The following is a 17,871-nucleotide window of genomic DNA, read 5'->3' as shown; positions in this document are numbered from 1 at the left end:
ATCCGTGTCATCCCCCGACCAGATCTCCTCATCGCGTAGGAGTCGTGTCACCCCTAGATAACCAGCCATCCTCATCGCATAGGAACCGAGTTATCACCCTTCCTAAAGATGACCAGAACTCTTCATCACGTATGAGTCGTGCCATCACTGATCAGATCTCTTCATCGCATAGGAGTCGTGTCACCCCTAGATAACCAGTTATCCTCATCGCATAGGAACCGAGTTATCACCCTTCCTAAAGATGACCAGAACTCTTCATCACGTATGAGCCGTGTCATCCCCCCAACCATATTTCCTAATCACGTAGGAACCATCTCACACTTAGACGACCCAAACTCTTCATCGCGTGTGAACAGTGTCGTCTCTCACCAACAAACACATCATATTTTGAACCAAAAAGAGTGAACCGGACAAAAACGTGTTGTCTATCGTCTTTGCCCTATTCTTGTTAACACAAGAATGTGCAAAGAGGGGCAGCAGTAAACACCCGTTTTTGTCCGTGTCTTTTTTTAATAATATTATTATTATCGTTATTTTATTATTATAATTATTATTATTATTATTATTATTATTATTATTATTATTATTATTATTATTATTATTTTGTTTACATTTTTTTGTAGACCCATTACGAGAAAACCCCAATCAACCCGTGGCCCAATTACAACACAAATACGAGCCCAGATCCAAAGACAAGCCCAACATCAGCTTAACCCAACCCAACACCAGGCCCAGTACCCAAACCAAATTAGGGTTTTAACCCTAAATGGTTTCTAGTACCGCCACCTTCAATTCCTCAGCTTCCCACCCGTGAGCCAATCACCGAGCTACCGCCGAGTTCCCGAGCCTCCCTTCCAATCATTTCTGCCGCCGTTATCACCAACAGTGACCGAGAGCACATCAGTCATGCAAATCAAAGAGAAAACCCGATTAAAAAAATCAAATAAAATCAAGCAAGTACACAAGAAATCTCGAGGAATCAGAATAGTCTATCTATCAGTCAATCCATCACCAAATCAGTAGAGAAGTGAATCAATCAACATGCATCAATAAATGAAAATGAAGACAGAAGAGACAGGGGGCCATTCAGGTTTTGGAGAAGAGAGAGAGAGAAACACCGGGGTATTCGGTGTTGAAGGGAAAAAAAACCAAGAGAGCCATTTGGTGAGAGCCCAAAAACGAGAAAAAATACATCAAAGAAAAATAAGAAGAGAGGAGAAGGAACGTACCTTGGTCGGAGGAACGACGAGAAACCCAAGGGATATTAGATTTTCGTATTCTTCGAAAGGTAACGGTCTAGATCTAGTGGTTTAGGGTTGGGTTTAGATTAGGAGATGCTTGATTTTGGGTTGAGGGTAGAGAGAGAAAGCTTTTGAGGTGGTTTTCGCTCTCTCGCTGCCGTGAGCTCTACCGACGGCGGCCATTGCTTCTCTCCCCGATGAGGGAGTTGAGAGAATCCCTCCCTTTTTCTCTTCTCTGGTTTTTGTAAAAGGAAGCAGTTAAGAAAGATGAGATGAGAAAGCTTTGGGCCTAGGGTTATATATCTCCCACGAAACGACGTAGTTTCGCTGGGGAGCAGTTTGTAATTTCATCGTTTGGGTTAATTACATGTTTAATCACCTATGCTGTGTAATATTTTTGTTTAACCATTAAATGTAATTTTATTTTATTTCATTTTTAGCACTTATATTTCTGTGCTTATATTTTAGTCATTGATGTTAGATGTTGTATACTTTCTTTGATATTTGAATTGGGCTATGATAGTTGTAAACCTTTTATTTTAGTCACTATAAAATGTGAATGTATTTTGCTCTAATTGTTATTTGCCCTTGCATGTTTTTATTTCATTTATTTTAGTCTCATATGTCTGTAATCCTATATATTTAAATATTTAGAGTTTTGACTGATGATATTGTGTAGTATTCAATTTACTCCTTCGTATTATTCAACATTTAAAATTGAATAATTTATGCTTTGAAGTCTTATGTTTTGTTTCATTTGTATTCTGGTCACTCTATTTAATCTGGTGTTTAAAGCTTAGTATTGCTCATTAGGTCCTCACTATTTCGTTTTTTAGTTTTCAATGCTTGAAATGATTGTATTACATGTTTTGTGTTCATTTTCATTGGTGTTATATATATGTATATGTGTAGGGGTTTATTATTCATTTATTTTTATGTACTATTGTTTTGCATATTATATAATTATGTTCATATTTTTTATAAATAAATAATATATATTAATGTTACAATATTTGTGTGCGTGTATTTTAGCTTGAATTTGTATCTTGATTTATTAGATGTTTTTTTACTTACATTTTTATGTATATATTTTAATTATTGTAGCTCCTTTACATGTTTAAATATGTAATTATTTTTATTTATTAAATTTTACTCCTTTATGCGTTATTACTCGAATGTTTTTCAAGAACAACGATTTGTAGAATGGGCGTGGAAAGCATCGCTTGATCGAAGCGGTGTAACCCGATACGACATTTAAACAAATGTGAACTTGAAATAAAATTGATTTTATCGTGCTAATTAATTCTTTTTATTTTAAGTCGAACATTGCAATGAATGTCTCTAAATAACAATTTATTTTATTTCATGAAAATGTTGATTATCAATTTATGTTCGATTCACATTTTTTATAACTGAGGAAGAATATTCTTTACTAATGAGAAATAGTTGAAATAACGTTCCCGATGGAGGATAGCAAATTTCAAGATTTCTTATCGAGTTAAAGGATTTTTGTTTAAATAGTTAATTCGAAGCAAATTAATCAATGTTCGATAAATGAATCACATTTTAACTTTATATTCGACTCATAAATTCCACCATTTACAACAATGTGTAAGCGACACAGTACCAGTTTTTGGGCGTTGTGGGGTGTTAATCCTTCCCCACACGTAACCGACTCCCGAATCCATTTAATCGAATCTTTGGTGAAGCAGACCAAATTTTGTCTTATAAAATGATTTTTCTTAAAATCGTTTTAAAAGACGTTTTTAGGTATTCGACCTACCTAACCCAAAGGTCGATGGCGACTCCTTTTCCATTTTTATTCAAATCAATTCAAAATCGACCAATTTAAAAATAAAGTCATAATAGTTTTTTAAAAAATAATATTTAATTATTTTACCTAAAAAATGGTTATGAGAAATACCAAAGAATACAATTGATCAATTGTGGTTTGAAATGGTCGGACTTCACATGGAGTGGAGAAATGGTGCATGGCGCCCACTTGTTGAGAATTTATTTCGTCTCTGCCTCTTTGTTGCTTTCCCCTTTTTAATTTTATTTTCAAATTTGTACAAAATCCTTAATTTAAAAGAAATTGTTATTATATTTTTAAAAAAATGGTTGGATGTTGGAGATTATTGATTGATGTTTTAGTTTTTGGGCATGTAAATTTTGAAGGGATTTAAATACATGAACCTTTCATTCCCTATTTAGTCAATATAGGTCACATGGGGCATCCCATACATCATAATTTCGTTGATATTTTTGTCCAATTTAGAAGCTTCTTCCCTTGAATTATTTAGCATGTCGTTATCATGGATAATGACATTGGAAAACTTATAATAGGGCGTTTAAAACTTCGATTTCGGTTAATTAGGTTCGAAATAATTTAATTAATTAAAATTATTAAATATTTAATATATTATGTATATTATTTAGTTTTAGGGTGTTTAAACGTCGGTTTTAACCAAATATATCAAAAATATTAAATATTTAATATATAATATATATATATTATTTATAAATTTCGGTTAATTCGGTTAACCGATCAATTAACCAAACCTAGTTTGGTCAAGTTAATTTTTTTTGTTGTTGAAAAAAATTGCTTCTATGCATGGTTAAAGGGGGAAAATCAGTTAATGAAATTTGGGTAATTCAGTTCGGCCAATTAACCGAATTAACCGTTTGAACACCCTTAGAAAGCTCGAGTTGAATCCATAAAGATTAAATTATTTAAATTTGATAAATTAATTTAATTTACATATGAAAATATAAGTTTGATTCTCAAGCTAGACTTAAAACTTAAATATTTATTTTTCGAGCTCAAATTTAATTTACTATGGATCTTTCAATGAAATGAAATAAAGAACAATCATCTCTTTAACTATTTAGATCGCGTAATTCGTTTTATTATAAAAGTTGTTTGTATGTTGACTACACCACATCGAATGAAACATTCGGGTTAAAATACTTATAGAAGATTTTGAAATACTTATTTAAAATGACAATTTAGAAGGCATATGGTTAATCTCAGAAATTAAGAAAGTTGAATAATAAGGTGTGGTACTTTTGAGTCAATGTTCTAAATTAAGAAATTCTAGAAATTAAGCAGTAATGTTCTAAATTCTAGAAACCCTAAACCCTGCCAATCCGAATAGTAAGCTTCCTAATGGTGTTTTAGGGTGTAGCTGCAATCTCTTCTGGTTTTCCGGACATATGGAATAGTACTGCAAGAAAAAGTTGAATGCTTCAGCTGCTTCAGTAACGTTTGATGACACAGATAATTAATACGCCATGTTAAAATAATTCTACGGATATATGAGTTAGGATCCATTCATTCAAGGTGTGAAAATTTTAGTATTATACTTTTATTTAAAATAGTTGGATGAGTGAAAATAGACTGTAGAAATTATTTGTTATTTTTTCATGTGAATATCTTTGGTATCAACTATCTGCTTTTATCTATCTAATATTTTTCAAAAATAATTATTTAAAAAAATTATACGGTATGAATGAATCTTTTTTCATATATATATATATATATATGAAATAAATACAATAACCAAATAATTTTTAACTAACTTAAGATTTTACAATAAATAATTATTTGAGTAGTTTTTTTTTTGTTTAACGGTTAATATATGATTTATTGGTTGACTCTTCCAAGTCAGATTTTACATATGTTTATTACGAGGACAATCCTCTTAAAACTCAATTTGAATCATTCGTAAATACTATAATTTAAACTTCAGACATTATTTAAGTGATTTAATGTCTCGTCTTATTGGATCAAATGGTGAAATGGTTGTTAATGCTTGAGTAGTTAATTTGATTTGCAATGATAACAAAATTAAAGAAATAGTATTAAATAATATCTTAAATATGATTTTTTTTACACTAAATATGATTATTTTAAACTTCTTGGAACATTTATAAATTAGAAAACTAGGGATGGGCATGAGGTGGGGTGGGTAGTTTTTTGGCCGTCCGACCCCAATCTGAAAATATAAATCTTATATTCGATCTCGTCCCATCGCGATGAATTTTAGGTTTTTTTCTCGTCTCGAATCTATCTCGATTTTTAGACTAAAACCATGACCCGACTCGATCTGAATATATTAATAATTTAAAATAACTAAAATAATATATTTTATAATAATACATTTATAATTATTTATTTTCTTTTTAACGATTAATAATATATTTTATAATAATTTTTATATTTTTAATAATTAAATAATATTTTTATAACATAAAATGAAAATCCCTAATATATATATATACATCAACCTGGTCGGGTTAAGTCGATTTTTCAACTTAAGCTCGATCTCCTCCGCCTCAAAATTATATACTATATAACCCACCCTATCACAGTCTAAGCCCCGGGGGAAAAACTCTCCTAATATCCGAATTGAATCGAATCAAAAATCATCGGATTTAGATATTTTGACCATCCTAAAAAAAAATCCCTTCAGTTCACCATTCGTCAGGATTTGAGAATATACAATTTCTTCCCTTCTTTAATAAATCTGACAATGGATGCCGTTGCACGCCACTTAAAATTTGGAGCTCCTCATCCTGACGTGGAAAATAATAAATAATATGAAATCTGACTCATCCTTACCTTACCAGGTGAATAGTCTCAAATTTGATTTTCTGTTGAAGATTCAAAATTTTTACTATGGCTTTGATTTGTATATATTCGTGGGATCCATTTACAGTATTTTATCATAAATTTGACTTCTACAAATGTCTATACATTTTTAAGATTAATATTTTAATAATATAATTATTAAATCCAAAGTTTTAATTATTTAGATGATACTATTAATATTTGATTTTTATTTACATGTGTTGTTTGCACGATCCCTTCATGTATTTTTTTCTCGCACGAAATGATAATCGAGCTCCACATGTTTGGTTCTCTCATGAAAGATTGGATTTGCTGCAATTTATAAGGCAGTCTTGCTGTCACAGTAAAGCTTAGTAGGTTTCAATTCACTTTCACCTAGCTCTAGCATCAATCTTCTCAACCAAACAACTTCAGAAACTGTCATTGCCATGCTCCTATATTCTGCTTCTACAGATGAGCGGGCTATGGTGTTTTGCTTCTTTGATTTCCAAGAATCCAAAGACTTCCCAATCTTGATGCGGTAACCCGTGATAGATCTCCTAGTCATCAAACGAAAACCCCAGTCTGCGTCACAGTATGCCTGCAGCTGACACGTACCAACAGACGCAACCGGTATCTCTTGGCCGGGATCTTTCTTAATATACCTGACCATTCTAAATGCAGCTTCTAAGTGTGACCGTTTGGGATGCTGAAGAAACCGACTTAAATGATGCACAGTGTACATAATGCCAGGTCCTGTATGAGTTAAGTAGATTAACCTGCCAATCAATCTTTGAAACATAGGCTTTTCAATAGTTAATTCATCATCCTTAACACCCTGCTCCAGCCCACCATCATACTCCACTGAAGTGAACTTAATGTGTTGTTCCATGGGTGTAACTGCAGGTTTAGCACCTCCAAGCCCAGTGTCCTCTATAACTTCTAGTGCATACTTCCTCTGTGTTAACAAAATTCCACCATTCGATCTAAGAACTTCAAAACCAAGGAAATACTTTAAGACACCCAAATCATTGATTTTAAAATTGTGATGCAAAACAACCTTCAACTCTTCAATCATACTAAGATCATTTCCGGTCAATAATAGATCATCTACATACACAAGCACCATAACTATTCACGTGGTTCTCCCCCTGACTACAAAATCCCTCAGGTAAACGAATGTAAACCTCTTCATTGAGATCTCCTTTAAGAAAAATATTGGAGACATCCACGTGAAAAATAGGGCATTCACGCAAAGAGCAATAGTCAAAATTATGCGGACAGTAACAAGCTTCACCACAGGTGAAAAAGTATCACCGTAGTCGATGCCCTAACGCTGAGTATAGCCCTTGGCAACCAAACGGGCCTTATAACGCTCCACTTCACCCGCAGCATCATATTTAATTTTGAAGACCCATTTACAACCGATAGGGGCCTTTCCTTTAGGCAAAGATACGACAGACCAAGTGTTATTTGATTCCAAAGCATGAATTTCCTCATTCATGGCCTTAACCCACAACAGATCCTTGCCAGCTTGAGTATAAGAAGTAGGTTCAACAAGAGAAGAAGTAGAAGAAAGAAACAAACGGGTATGAACAAGTAAATGATTATAAGTAATTGATGAAGAAATAGGATACTGGTTTGATGAAGACTGGCAAGAAGGACCTGTAATATAATCATTGAACCATGCTGGGGGTTTTACCGCCTTAATAGTTCGTCTAGGACACAAAACTGGTGGAGAAACAATCGGAGTAGGAATTCCAGATGAAGCTGAAGAATCCGATGTTGAAATAGAGGGGTTAGGGGAACATATATGTGGAGAAGGATTAGTATCAGGAGACAAAATCAAGAAATCAGAATAGGGAACATAGGGTTGAGAAGGAAACAAATTAGAAATAGATTGAGTTTGAGAATGGAAAGGAAAGGAAAGATATTTTCATCAAATTGAACATCACGGCTAACAAAAAAGAGTCTTTGAAAGCAGATTGAACAAAAGATAACCTTTTTGTGTTGGAGAATATCCCATGAAAACAGATGAGATAGCTTTAGGAGAAAATTTATCGTGAAATTTGTTTGGGTAGCATAACACAAACATCCAAAGACTTTAAGATGAGAAAGAGAAGGTGGTTTGTTATTTAGCAATTCAAGAGGTGATTTCTGGTGAAGGATAGATGAAGGTTGTTCAAAAACCAGTTTCGACTTGACAAAATTCGTATCTATTTGTATTTACCATATTTTTTGTGTCGCCAAGTTGTCGGGGTGTTTCTTATCAAATATGGCGTCGATTAAGAATTGGAATTTTATAAAAAAAAAGTGTTCGCCTCGAATAATTTAGGATTGAGATTTAAAATAAAAATCAGTTCACAGAGTCGTCGCCCATCTTTAATTAGGGTGTGATTAGGCACCCAAAATACATTTGTTATTTTAATAAAATTAAATTTTAATCATATTAAAACAACATTTTGATATGCATTACCAAAATTTCGAGTTCGAGTTCGTCACCAATTTTTTATTAGGGTATGATTAGACACCCAAAATACATTTTTTATTTTAATAAAATTAAATTTTAATTATATTAAAACAACATTTTGATATGCATTACCAAAATTTCGAGTTCGAGAGTCGATTACGCATGGGAAAATGTTTAAATCCTCTCACAGTGCCCTAAATCGGTACCTAATTAATTAATTAGTCGTTTTTGCAATAAAACTTATACGTTCGAATATAACTTAATTTGAGACCCCTTTTAAACACATACAAAGTAAGGCGAAACTTAAATGCATACATCAAACGAATACAATTAATTAATTTACCGACCTTTGATGAGAATAAGGATGTTCAATTATTTAAAGACATCGAGATCAGACCTTAGATCCAATCTAATAGTCTTTTCTTGGTTAATTTATTTAGAAGAACATAATTTTTTCTCATTCTCAAGTTTTAAATGAAATCAATTTTAGGGTTACACTTATTAGGATACCCCTTTATTTTAAAATCATCGAAAGTGACATTCTTATACCTTAAGACAATCACTTCACCACGATTTTAAAATAAAATGATATTACCCTTAGTTAAATTATTTTGATCGAATCAAATAATGCTTATGAGGATTCATACAAATTGTTTCAAATTAAATCGTAAACCTATATGCACCTAATTACATTTTCACATAATGCCAAATAACCCAATTTCATGAACAAACAACAACGTAATAAAAACCAAATATTAATAACTTTCATATGCTGACATTCAATTGATATATATAGGTTTGCATTATTATACAATAAACAAAAAAGTAATATAAGTCATAAAGTTACCACGTAGTTGCCAATTGGGTTTAACATAATTATAAATGTAAACACACCAATACCTAGCACGACTAAAATCATATTTATTACGAATCTTTATTCCTACAGCATCAATTAGCATACATCATGCGTAAATAAATGGAATGAAATGGTTAAGGTAAACAAACGGTCAACATGCTATTTCAACGCATAATCATCTTAAAACCAAGGCAAAAACCATGAGAATATTAAACTTACACCAATAAAAACCAGTAGATAAAAGCAGGAAACAATCAAGTAATTTATACACAAATCAATCCAAATATAAGGTTAAATTAAATGAATAAAAAAAGTAAATGGTAAGTTGAAAGGCACACACGCAATTGTGGTAAAAATAAATAGAAACAGATGTAATGGAACTAGGAAGTGGGATAAACGAAGGGATAGTGACTAAATCGAATATATAAAAAAAGAGTGAGGAGTAGGATCGAAGAAAAAAATAAATTTTATAACTCAAATGAAAATTTTTCAAATAAATATCTCAGGCTCAAAAAGGACCAAAATAAAATTGACGCATAAATGGTGTACCGAAATCATAATTAAAATGGGACCAGAATGAAATCATAGGGAAACAAGAAGGGCCACAATGAAGATTTAGCCTTGACCACTTAAAAATACGGAGGCCATTATGAGAAGTTTTATCAAACAATAAAATACATTTTTTAGAAAAACAGAACTCATTTTTTACCGTATACTTCCAAACAATCTTAAGTTTAACTGTTTAATTATAAATAAAAAAAATATTAAGTTTAATTTAAAAATATAATAATCTTGAGTCAAACACAATTTAGTTCAAATATAATTTTTACTAACTATTAAATAAATATTTAATTTGGATAAGTCATAAGTGTTGTGCCCTATACTCGGGTCTTAAGTTGAAATTCCCTGAAACTCATTTTTATTTTAGAGAAGTATACGGTTCAAGTTTCCCCTCAACCTTATTTTCTTGATTTTTCACTAATATGATACAACTTAGCTTACATCTAATATTTTATCAAAAAATAAAGTAAATGTTGAGCTTAGCTCATTGGTTAAGCCTGTCCAACTTCCCTATAAAGACCTAGGTTTGTGTTCCTTTGTTCATGCCTAATTGTCTCAACTTTTCATCCAATATAACGATGACATGTGTCACTATTTTATAAGTGAATTAAATTTATTTAATTATTTCTAAGTAAAATTATTTTTTTTAGAAAATCGCTAGTTTTAAAAATAGAATATATCCAAAATTATAATGAAGATTTACAAGTATAATCGTAAACCTAAAATATAATTATGACATTTTTCTATTACCATTGAGACAAAAACTGGCCACTTAGATCACATAAGAACCAAAAAATGAAAAGGTTAAAAAACATAATCAAAATATTCGAATAAAATAAAGATACGAAAAAATATGATTGCATAAGTAAACAAACCACAAAATGGAATGGAGCTACTGAAAGAACACCGACAAATCGCAAATCAGAGTCAAGTGACGTGAGAAAACTATATACGAACGCAAAACGAGTATCCAAATCAATCCGAGGGTCCAAATCATGGAAGATCATCATGATAACTAATAAGTGTCATCTTGATCAGTCGTCGTGATGTCAAATCTAACCCTGGAAAAAAGATAAACAAAAACAACGGCAAAAAACTATAAGCTACCAAAAGGTAGAGAAAAACATGTCACAAAGACAGAGATAAACGTGTCATAAAGGTAGAGAACATGTCACAAGTACATAATTATTCTTATTAAAAAACTAAAAAAAACAAAGAAAAAAGATAACCGACGGATGGAAACCAATATTAAAATCGGTATTGTCGTCGATTAAACAAAATTAAAAAAGAAAAAGTTAAATTAATCAATAAAATTGACACAAGTTGTAAAAAAATAAAAAAGGGGAAAAGAGAGGAGAGGAAGAAAGCGACTAGGTTTTTTTTATAATTAAAATTAAGTTTAAACATATAGAATATGTAAATAATGAGGATCAAATGTATTGATATCCTAATTATGACCAAACTACTAGAATGTATAAGTAATGAGGACAAATGTGTTATTATAAAAATTCGCTTAACTAACATGTTAACGATTACGTTAATGGTTAACGATCGAAGGATTGATTGAAACCAAATTGAAAGTTTAATGACATAATTGACAAAAATTGTAATTCTGTGAACAAAATAAAAATGAATCAATAATTTATTGATCGTAGGGTAGTTTATCATTTCCTATATGGATGTAGTAATGTAGGGTTAGGAATGAAGCCCACTTGTGATTCAATTGGGTCAAATTCTGGGTGTTTGCACTTAGGGTTAAGAAAGCCCGGGATTTTTAGCCTTTGCAATTGGATTAGGGTCTCCTATTTCATATTTCAATTTGTAGCACGAATCAAGCGACCTTAGTAATAAATAAATTGTTATTATTCCTTGAGGCCTTGAGTTCGAGTATCAGAAATGCTAGAAGTATGAGCGTTCAATGTCAAATGTTTAAGAGTTATCTTTAAATAAATATTATCTTGTATTTGCCTAAATTAATTATAATACTATTCTCGCGGGTTCGACGAGGAGCAAATAGGCTAACCGATAGCATGGTGAAGATGATTCAGAAAGATAAATTTGTGAGACGGATACTTTCCCTTCAAATGTTATTCTCTTGATCCTTCATGGAGATGATTTTCTTTTTTAAAATTAGTTTAGCTCTTTGTTCACCAAAAAAAAACTAATATCATTAATTATCACGTCACAATCTGATTGGTTGTTGAAATATTACGTCAACGTTAATGATAAATTCTTTTTTTTTTAAGAATCTAAGTACACACTTAAGAGAAGAAAAATCTTAATTTAAGAAAGATACTTCAGGTTCTTTACATTTCATATCATTTGAGTATAAACACTCTTGAAGTATTATTCATGTTTGAGTGGTTTAGGGTCAAATCATTTAGTTAGAATCGAATAAAATCCAATTTATATGAATTATTTGATCAATTAATATTTAATTAGAATTTTTTTTGAAATATAGAAAAGAAATAATATTTAAAAACATACATAGAAATTATAAAGTGGCCTTCAATTTAGAGAGAAAAAATTATATTCATGTTGAGTGGTTATTTCCTTTTAAATTTTTTTTTGGCTTTCTAATTCAATTGTCTTTTAAAATCGGCTTAACATCAGCAAGTGTATTTCTTTCCTTTATTTTTCTACTTTAGTTTTCTTTCTTTCCATTTTTATCATGCTTGATTTGTTTTTGGATTGTAATTAAAAATCTATTCAATTTGATTTTACTTTGTAACCCAATATTCAAAAAATGTTTCTTTTATTTTAAGTTAGTTTTTTCATTATTTCTTTGCATTTTTTATTTATTTATTTATCTCTTTATTTCTTTGGAGTTTTGTATCTATTTATTTCGCATGTTAATTAATGTTTCCATTAATATTTATTTAATGTCGATGTTAATTTATCTTATTGTACATTATCATACTATTTTCTTTATTATGGTACTCGTGACTTTTTTATCTTATGCTTGCATATTAGATATTGAAGACACCAAATTGTGTCCCTTGGATAAGCATTATTAAAGAATATATTTTATTACATACGTTGCATAACACACATTTTTGTGCAATGTTATTGCATGACATTTATATGTTAATGTGATATTATTTATGGTATATAATGTATATGTATTGTATTATACGATAAATACATACTATGTTACATACTATAATTAAATAACACATATTATATTAATGCATGTTTTTTTATATTATAGAATTGGGCCCAACCCAACTGCCCAACATTACATCCCAGCAGCTAGTTACACCCCACGTGACCCAAGTGACCCAGACCCAACACGTACGCAGACCAGCAGACTAGGGTTTCCAGAACCCTAGCGTTCCAAGCGGCGGCGCATCACCCATGGCCGAGACTCCCACGGCCGCACGACCGCCTTTCACGCAACAAACCCGCCTTTCTCGGCCTTCAACTGACGTGAACGTATGAGACATCAATAACCCACCACAACAAGCAAAACAACAAGAGTTAGAGATTGATTAGGACTCAAACTAGGCTAAAAATAACATGTGTTTTTTGTATAAATAAAGATGTAATCTCATAGAAAGTTTACTATGGGAGTTTGCACGATTATTACACAAAAAACACAGAGATATCACGAAAGTCACACAAAACTCAAAAGCATTGTAAAGAAATTCAAGGCTTTTTTTCAAAAAAATAAAAGGGTAATATTTTTTCTACCTTTGGTTTGATTTTCACTTGCATGTGTTTGTGGGTGTGTGTATTCTGTGTTTGCTTTAGAACTCGAAAGATTTTTAAAGGGGAACCGATGAACTAAGGGGGAGGAGTTGAGAGTTTCAAACTCCGATTTACTCTCCCCCGAGGCTATTTTGTGGAAACTATGGGGATTTTTAGAACGAGGATGGAACGAGCTTTCGAATGGCGTTAAAAAGTTGAGATTTTGCCGCCGATCAACGGCGGTGGCGAGGCAACGTAGGGTGGTCGTTTTCTGGAATTTTGTTGGAGGTACGCCGTGTTCTTCAAAGCCTGAAGAACATGCGAGAGAACAAGGCAAAAGGGGAAGGGGCTCTCGGTGTAAAGAGAAGAGAAATGAGATTTAAAAAAAATTAACTTATATACACGACCCGCCGACCCTAGATAAACCCGCGTGCCGACCCGCTCCATGCACAGGATCCGCGTGTTTCTGTTTTAAAATGGGTTAATACCCATTTCAGTCCCTCTGATTTTAAATACATGTAGTTTCACACTTTTTTTCCTTCGATTGGCTCTGAATTTGACCCCGCAATTTGATTTTCATTTCAATTTGGTCTCGTTCTTATTATTTTTACTATTTTTTATTATTTATTTATTTTTATTTATTTTTATTGTAACTATTAGTATTATTTTTTTATATATTATTATTTTTTTCTTATATATATATATATGTATCTTTTTATTTTGATCCTAATGTTTATTCATATATGTATATGTATATGTATATGTATATATTTTTTTTTTTCATATATATATATTTATTACTTTTGCTTATTTTACTAAATACTATACCTTACTATATATCTATATTATTTATATTTTTATTATCATTATTCTTTTACCTTTTTATTTTTATTTTTGTTTATGTTTCTTTTATTTTTTTTAGCTTTATTTTTTGTCTTCTTATTTTTTTATTTTTCTTCATTTTTTCGTTTTATTTTAGGCATGTTTGTTTTATCTTTTCATTTGTTTTCATTATATTATTTATGTCGTTATCATTTTCATTTTTTCCTTATTTTGTTTATTATTATTTTTTAGTATTTTATGTCATAATCCAATTCGACTTCTCATTTCAAACTTAACATTTGATTCTCTCTAAGGATTTACGTTCGTCAATCAGAGGTAAGCAATTCGGGTTATATTTTTTTTCTTTTAATTAAACTTACAATTTTCTTAATTAAAGACAACTAGAAATTATGTAGTATCGAAAGAACAGTTCAAGGGTGCTAACCCTTCCTTGACTGTAACCGACTCCCAAATTCGACACGTCATTGGTAAAACGCAGATCAGGTAAGAAATAAGGTATCCGATCAACCCATTTGCTTTGAAATAAATTATCAGTGGCGACTCCAAATCATTTTTCCTAAGTCGAAGCTCAATTTCAGGCCCACCCGAAAGACGGTTACGACAGCTTGATGACTCCGCTGGGGACATGTAAGTGAGTCAGGCTAAGGTAATTTCTAGTTGTCTTTTTAACGAAAAGGGTAAGTTTAAATTTTAAGGTAATATTTCAATCCTTATTGCTTACTTTTGATTATATTTTCGAATAAATAGTTGTATTAATCGTTTTCTAATGATTTCAGCCTTCCGAGCTGGTTTTTCACTTTAGGCTCTAAACCTGAGCTCCAAACCCTATTTAAATGGGGGTAAAAGCGACGCCTTCGTATGAATTTATTCACCGCACAGGCCTAGCAAGTAGCCTTCGGGATTCATATATCTTATATCTTCGTGTTAATTTATTCACCACACAGACATAAACGAATGTGTCATCTCGAGTTTAACTTAGTCCACACAATCTTGTAATAGGCTTAGGACTAAGGGTCTGGCAAGCCCAAAGGGGCACCAGCAAGGAGAACTCGGGTACCTTGCTATAATATAAACCGAAAGACTACAGGGAATTAGAACCCACCCAAAACCTCATTTCAAACCCTAGGATGCCTGAGTTATTTCCTGCTTTACTTTATGTTCAAAGCATGTGAACTAGACAAATATGCGGTTAGGATTTGTTTGAAATAAGCATGTGGGGTAGGATTTTTCATTTTATTATTGTTTTGATTTACCTCACTAACTTTTTTGTCCTCTTTTATTTTGTTTTCATCATTCACATCATTTAAAAGAGGTGTTGGTCCACCAAAAATGTATTTGTTAAACTTGAATAATCTGCATTAATGGACAAAGGGGTTATAATACAATAGATGAAAAACTCAAAAATCCAACTATGGTTAGAGAATACTTAGGATGGACCAGGATGAGCTGACAAAGGTTGCAGGGGCAAGACGGTCCCTTCAAGAACTACGAGAACAAGATGGCGAAACCCTAGCTAAGTTGGAGACCATTATTGACGAATTCAAGAAACAGGCCGATAAACTTCGGATGGAGGGCTCCAATAGCACTTTCATTATAAACAAGCCTGGTAGAGAGTGAAAGTCAGAAAAGTAGTCATTCGAGACTTTTTTTGGGGCAAGCAGCTCGTCACTTGCACAAGTTTAGCCAAAGGAGCCGGAACAGTTCGACAGAATATTCAACCGGTGACCGAAAGGACGGAAGATGAATCAACTTGTCAGAGGATGTTCGGGATCTATACCATAAAAAAAAAATTGTCTCTTCAGACGTAAGACTTTTGTCCCCAATAAGGATTATTTCTAATAACAGACACATTTTTGGATCAATGCCTCGAAATTGCATCCATCATGCATTTAGACATATTTTGCATATTTTTTATTTTTCCTTACATTTGCATTAACTAACAAGAAGCATGTCTCATCGAAAGGAACACATATTGGATATACCACGTCAAGCATTGGACACACCTCATCCGCATAACACCGCCTGAAAAAGAAGAATATGGAAGCAAAAATTGCTCAACTCGAGGAAAATGTGATGAAGTTACAGAGAGATCTAGAAGATAAGACAAACCAGAGTAATCTGAGTACTCTGGATACAATCACGAAGAACCAAGAGTCATTGGTCGATCAGATTGTTACCAAGCTAGCTGGCCTACGTCAAACAAGTGCACCTGGGGCAGGTTCATTGGAAGGGGTAACTATGCCACCTACCCCGCAAGTGGTTGTCTCATCTGAAATCTTACCAGAACGTCAAGGGGACTCATCCGTTGCAAAAGCAAAGACTCCATCTACTGCAAAGATACAGACTATTGTATCTAACCTTGAGAATAATCTGAGTTATTACCATATACCAGATTTGGACGAAGAGGACAAAGCAAAGAAGATGAAAGAAAAAATCAAGCGATTAGAGGACCAAATGAATGTAGTTAAAGGATACTGTGACTACCATGGAATCGATGCCGCAGAACTCAGTCTAGTACCAGACTTGGTTCTTCCTCCGAAATTCAAGTCCCTGGAGTTCGAGAAGTTTGATAGAAACAACTGCCCATCCGCCCACATTACCATGTTCTGCCAAAAGATGACAGGATATGGAGGAAATGATCAACTCCTAATCAATTGCTTCCAGGAGAGTTTGTCGGGCTCATTCATCCGATGGTATAATCAGCTAAGCCAATCCCATATCAAGACTTGGAAGGACTTGGCCAAGTCATTTCTGGAACAATACAAACACATCAATGACATGAGGCCCGATCGAGTTATGCTACAAAGCATGGAAAAGAAGCATAACGAGAGTTTCAGGCAATACACACAAAAATGGGGGGATTTAGCTATGCAATTTCATCTACCCTTGGATGAGAAGAAAACCGGGAAGCTCAAAATGGAGGCAATACAAAGTCATTTTTGGGCACCTGGTCGTAATCACATCTGGAAATTTCACTGACATAGTAATGGGTGAAGAAATGATAGAAATAGTCATAAAACAAGGAAAATCGAAGGAGGGGATGTTGCTCAAAATCCTTTGTCTAACCACCAAGAAGGCATGGTCAATTCGATTATTGAGGAAAGAGTTGAGATCAGCCGAAGGAGATCGCACCTAACTAATATGGGGATTAGACCTCATAATGTCTTCTATAAAAAGTCTCGCATCAATCCAATCCCAATGACATATGAAGAGTTGCTCCCAACTCTAGTTGAGAAGAATCTTGTGATTCTAGTTCAATCCAAATCTAGAGAGGTCCCATATCCTGAAGGCCATGATATTAACGCCATATGCAGCTACCATATTGGGAGCACAAGGCACACCACTAAGACCTGTGCGGCATTGAAGCGTAAGATCCAAGATCTGATCGATTCAGGGGCATTGGCTTTCAAAGTGTAATGGCGTATTCTGATCGGGAGTTGATTGGGGGCATCCATCAGGAGTTTTGTTGTATTCTCATGCATGTCATATTGTTTGAAATTGTTTTTCTTTTGTGCTTCTTATGTTTAACAGTAACTTGACGTTCAAACATTTTAAATAAAATGCTTCCTTCTGAGGAAATGAGCAAATTTTAATCTTG

General features: G+C 32.7%; 1 protein-coding gene across 1 annotated transcript; it reads right to left on the bottom strand.

Annotated features, from left to right (window-relative positions):
• Window positions 1–6,193: 6,193 nt before the first annotated feature.
• On the bottom strand, window positions 6,194–6,982 carry LOC120178977 (uncharacterized mitochondrial protein AtMg00810-like). The gene has a single exon (XM_039184720.1). The coding sequence runs from the start codon at window positions 6,980–6,982 to the stop codon at window positions 6,194–6,196; it is 789 nt and encodes a 262-aa protein (XP_039040651.1).
• Between the last annotated feature and the right edge of the window lie 10,889 nt (window positions 6,983–17,871).

This window comes from Hibiscus syriacus, unplaced genomic scaffold (genome assembly GCF_006381635.1).
Source record: "Hibiscus syriacus cultivar Baekdansim isolate YM2019G1 unplaced genomic scaffold, ASM638163v2 tig00112383_pilon, whole genome shotgun sequence".
Lineage (NCBI taxonomy): Eukaryota > Viridiplantae > Streptophyta > Magnoliopsida > Malvales > Malvaceae > Hibiscus > Hibiscus syriacus.
This window is presented reverse-complemented; position numbering and strand designations above follow the sequence as displayed.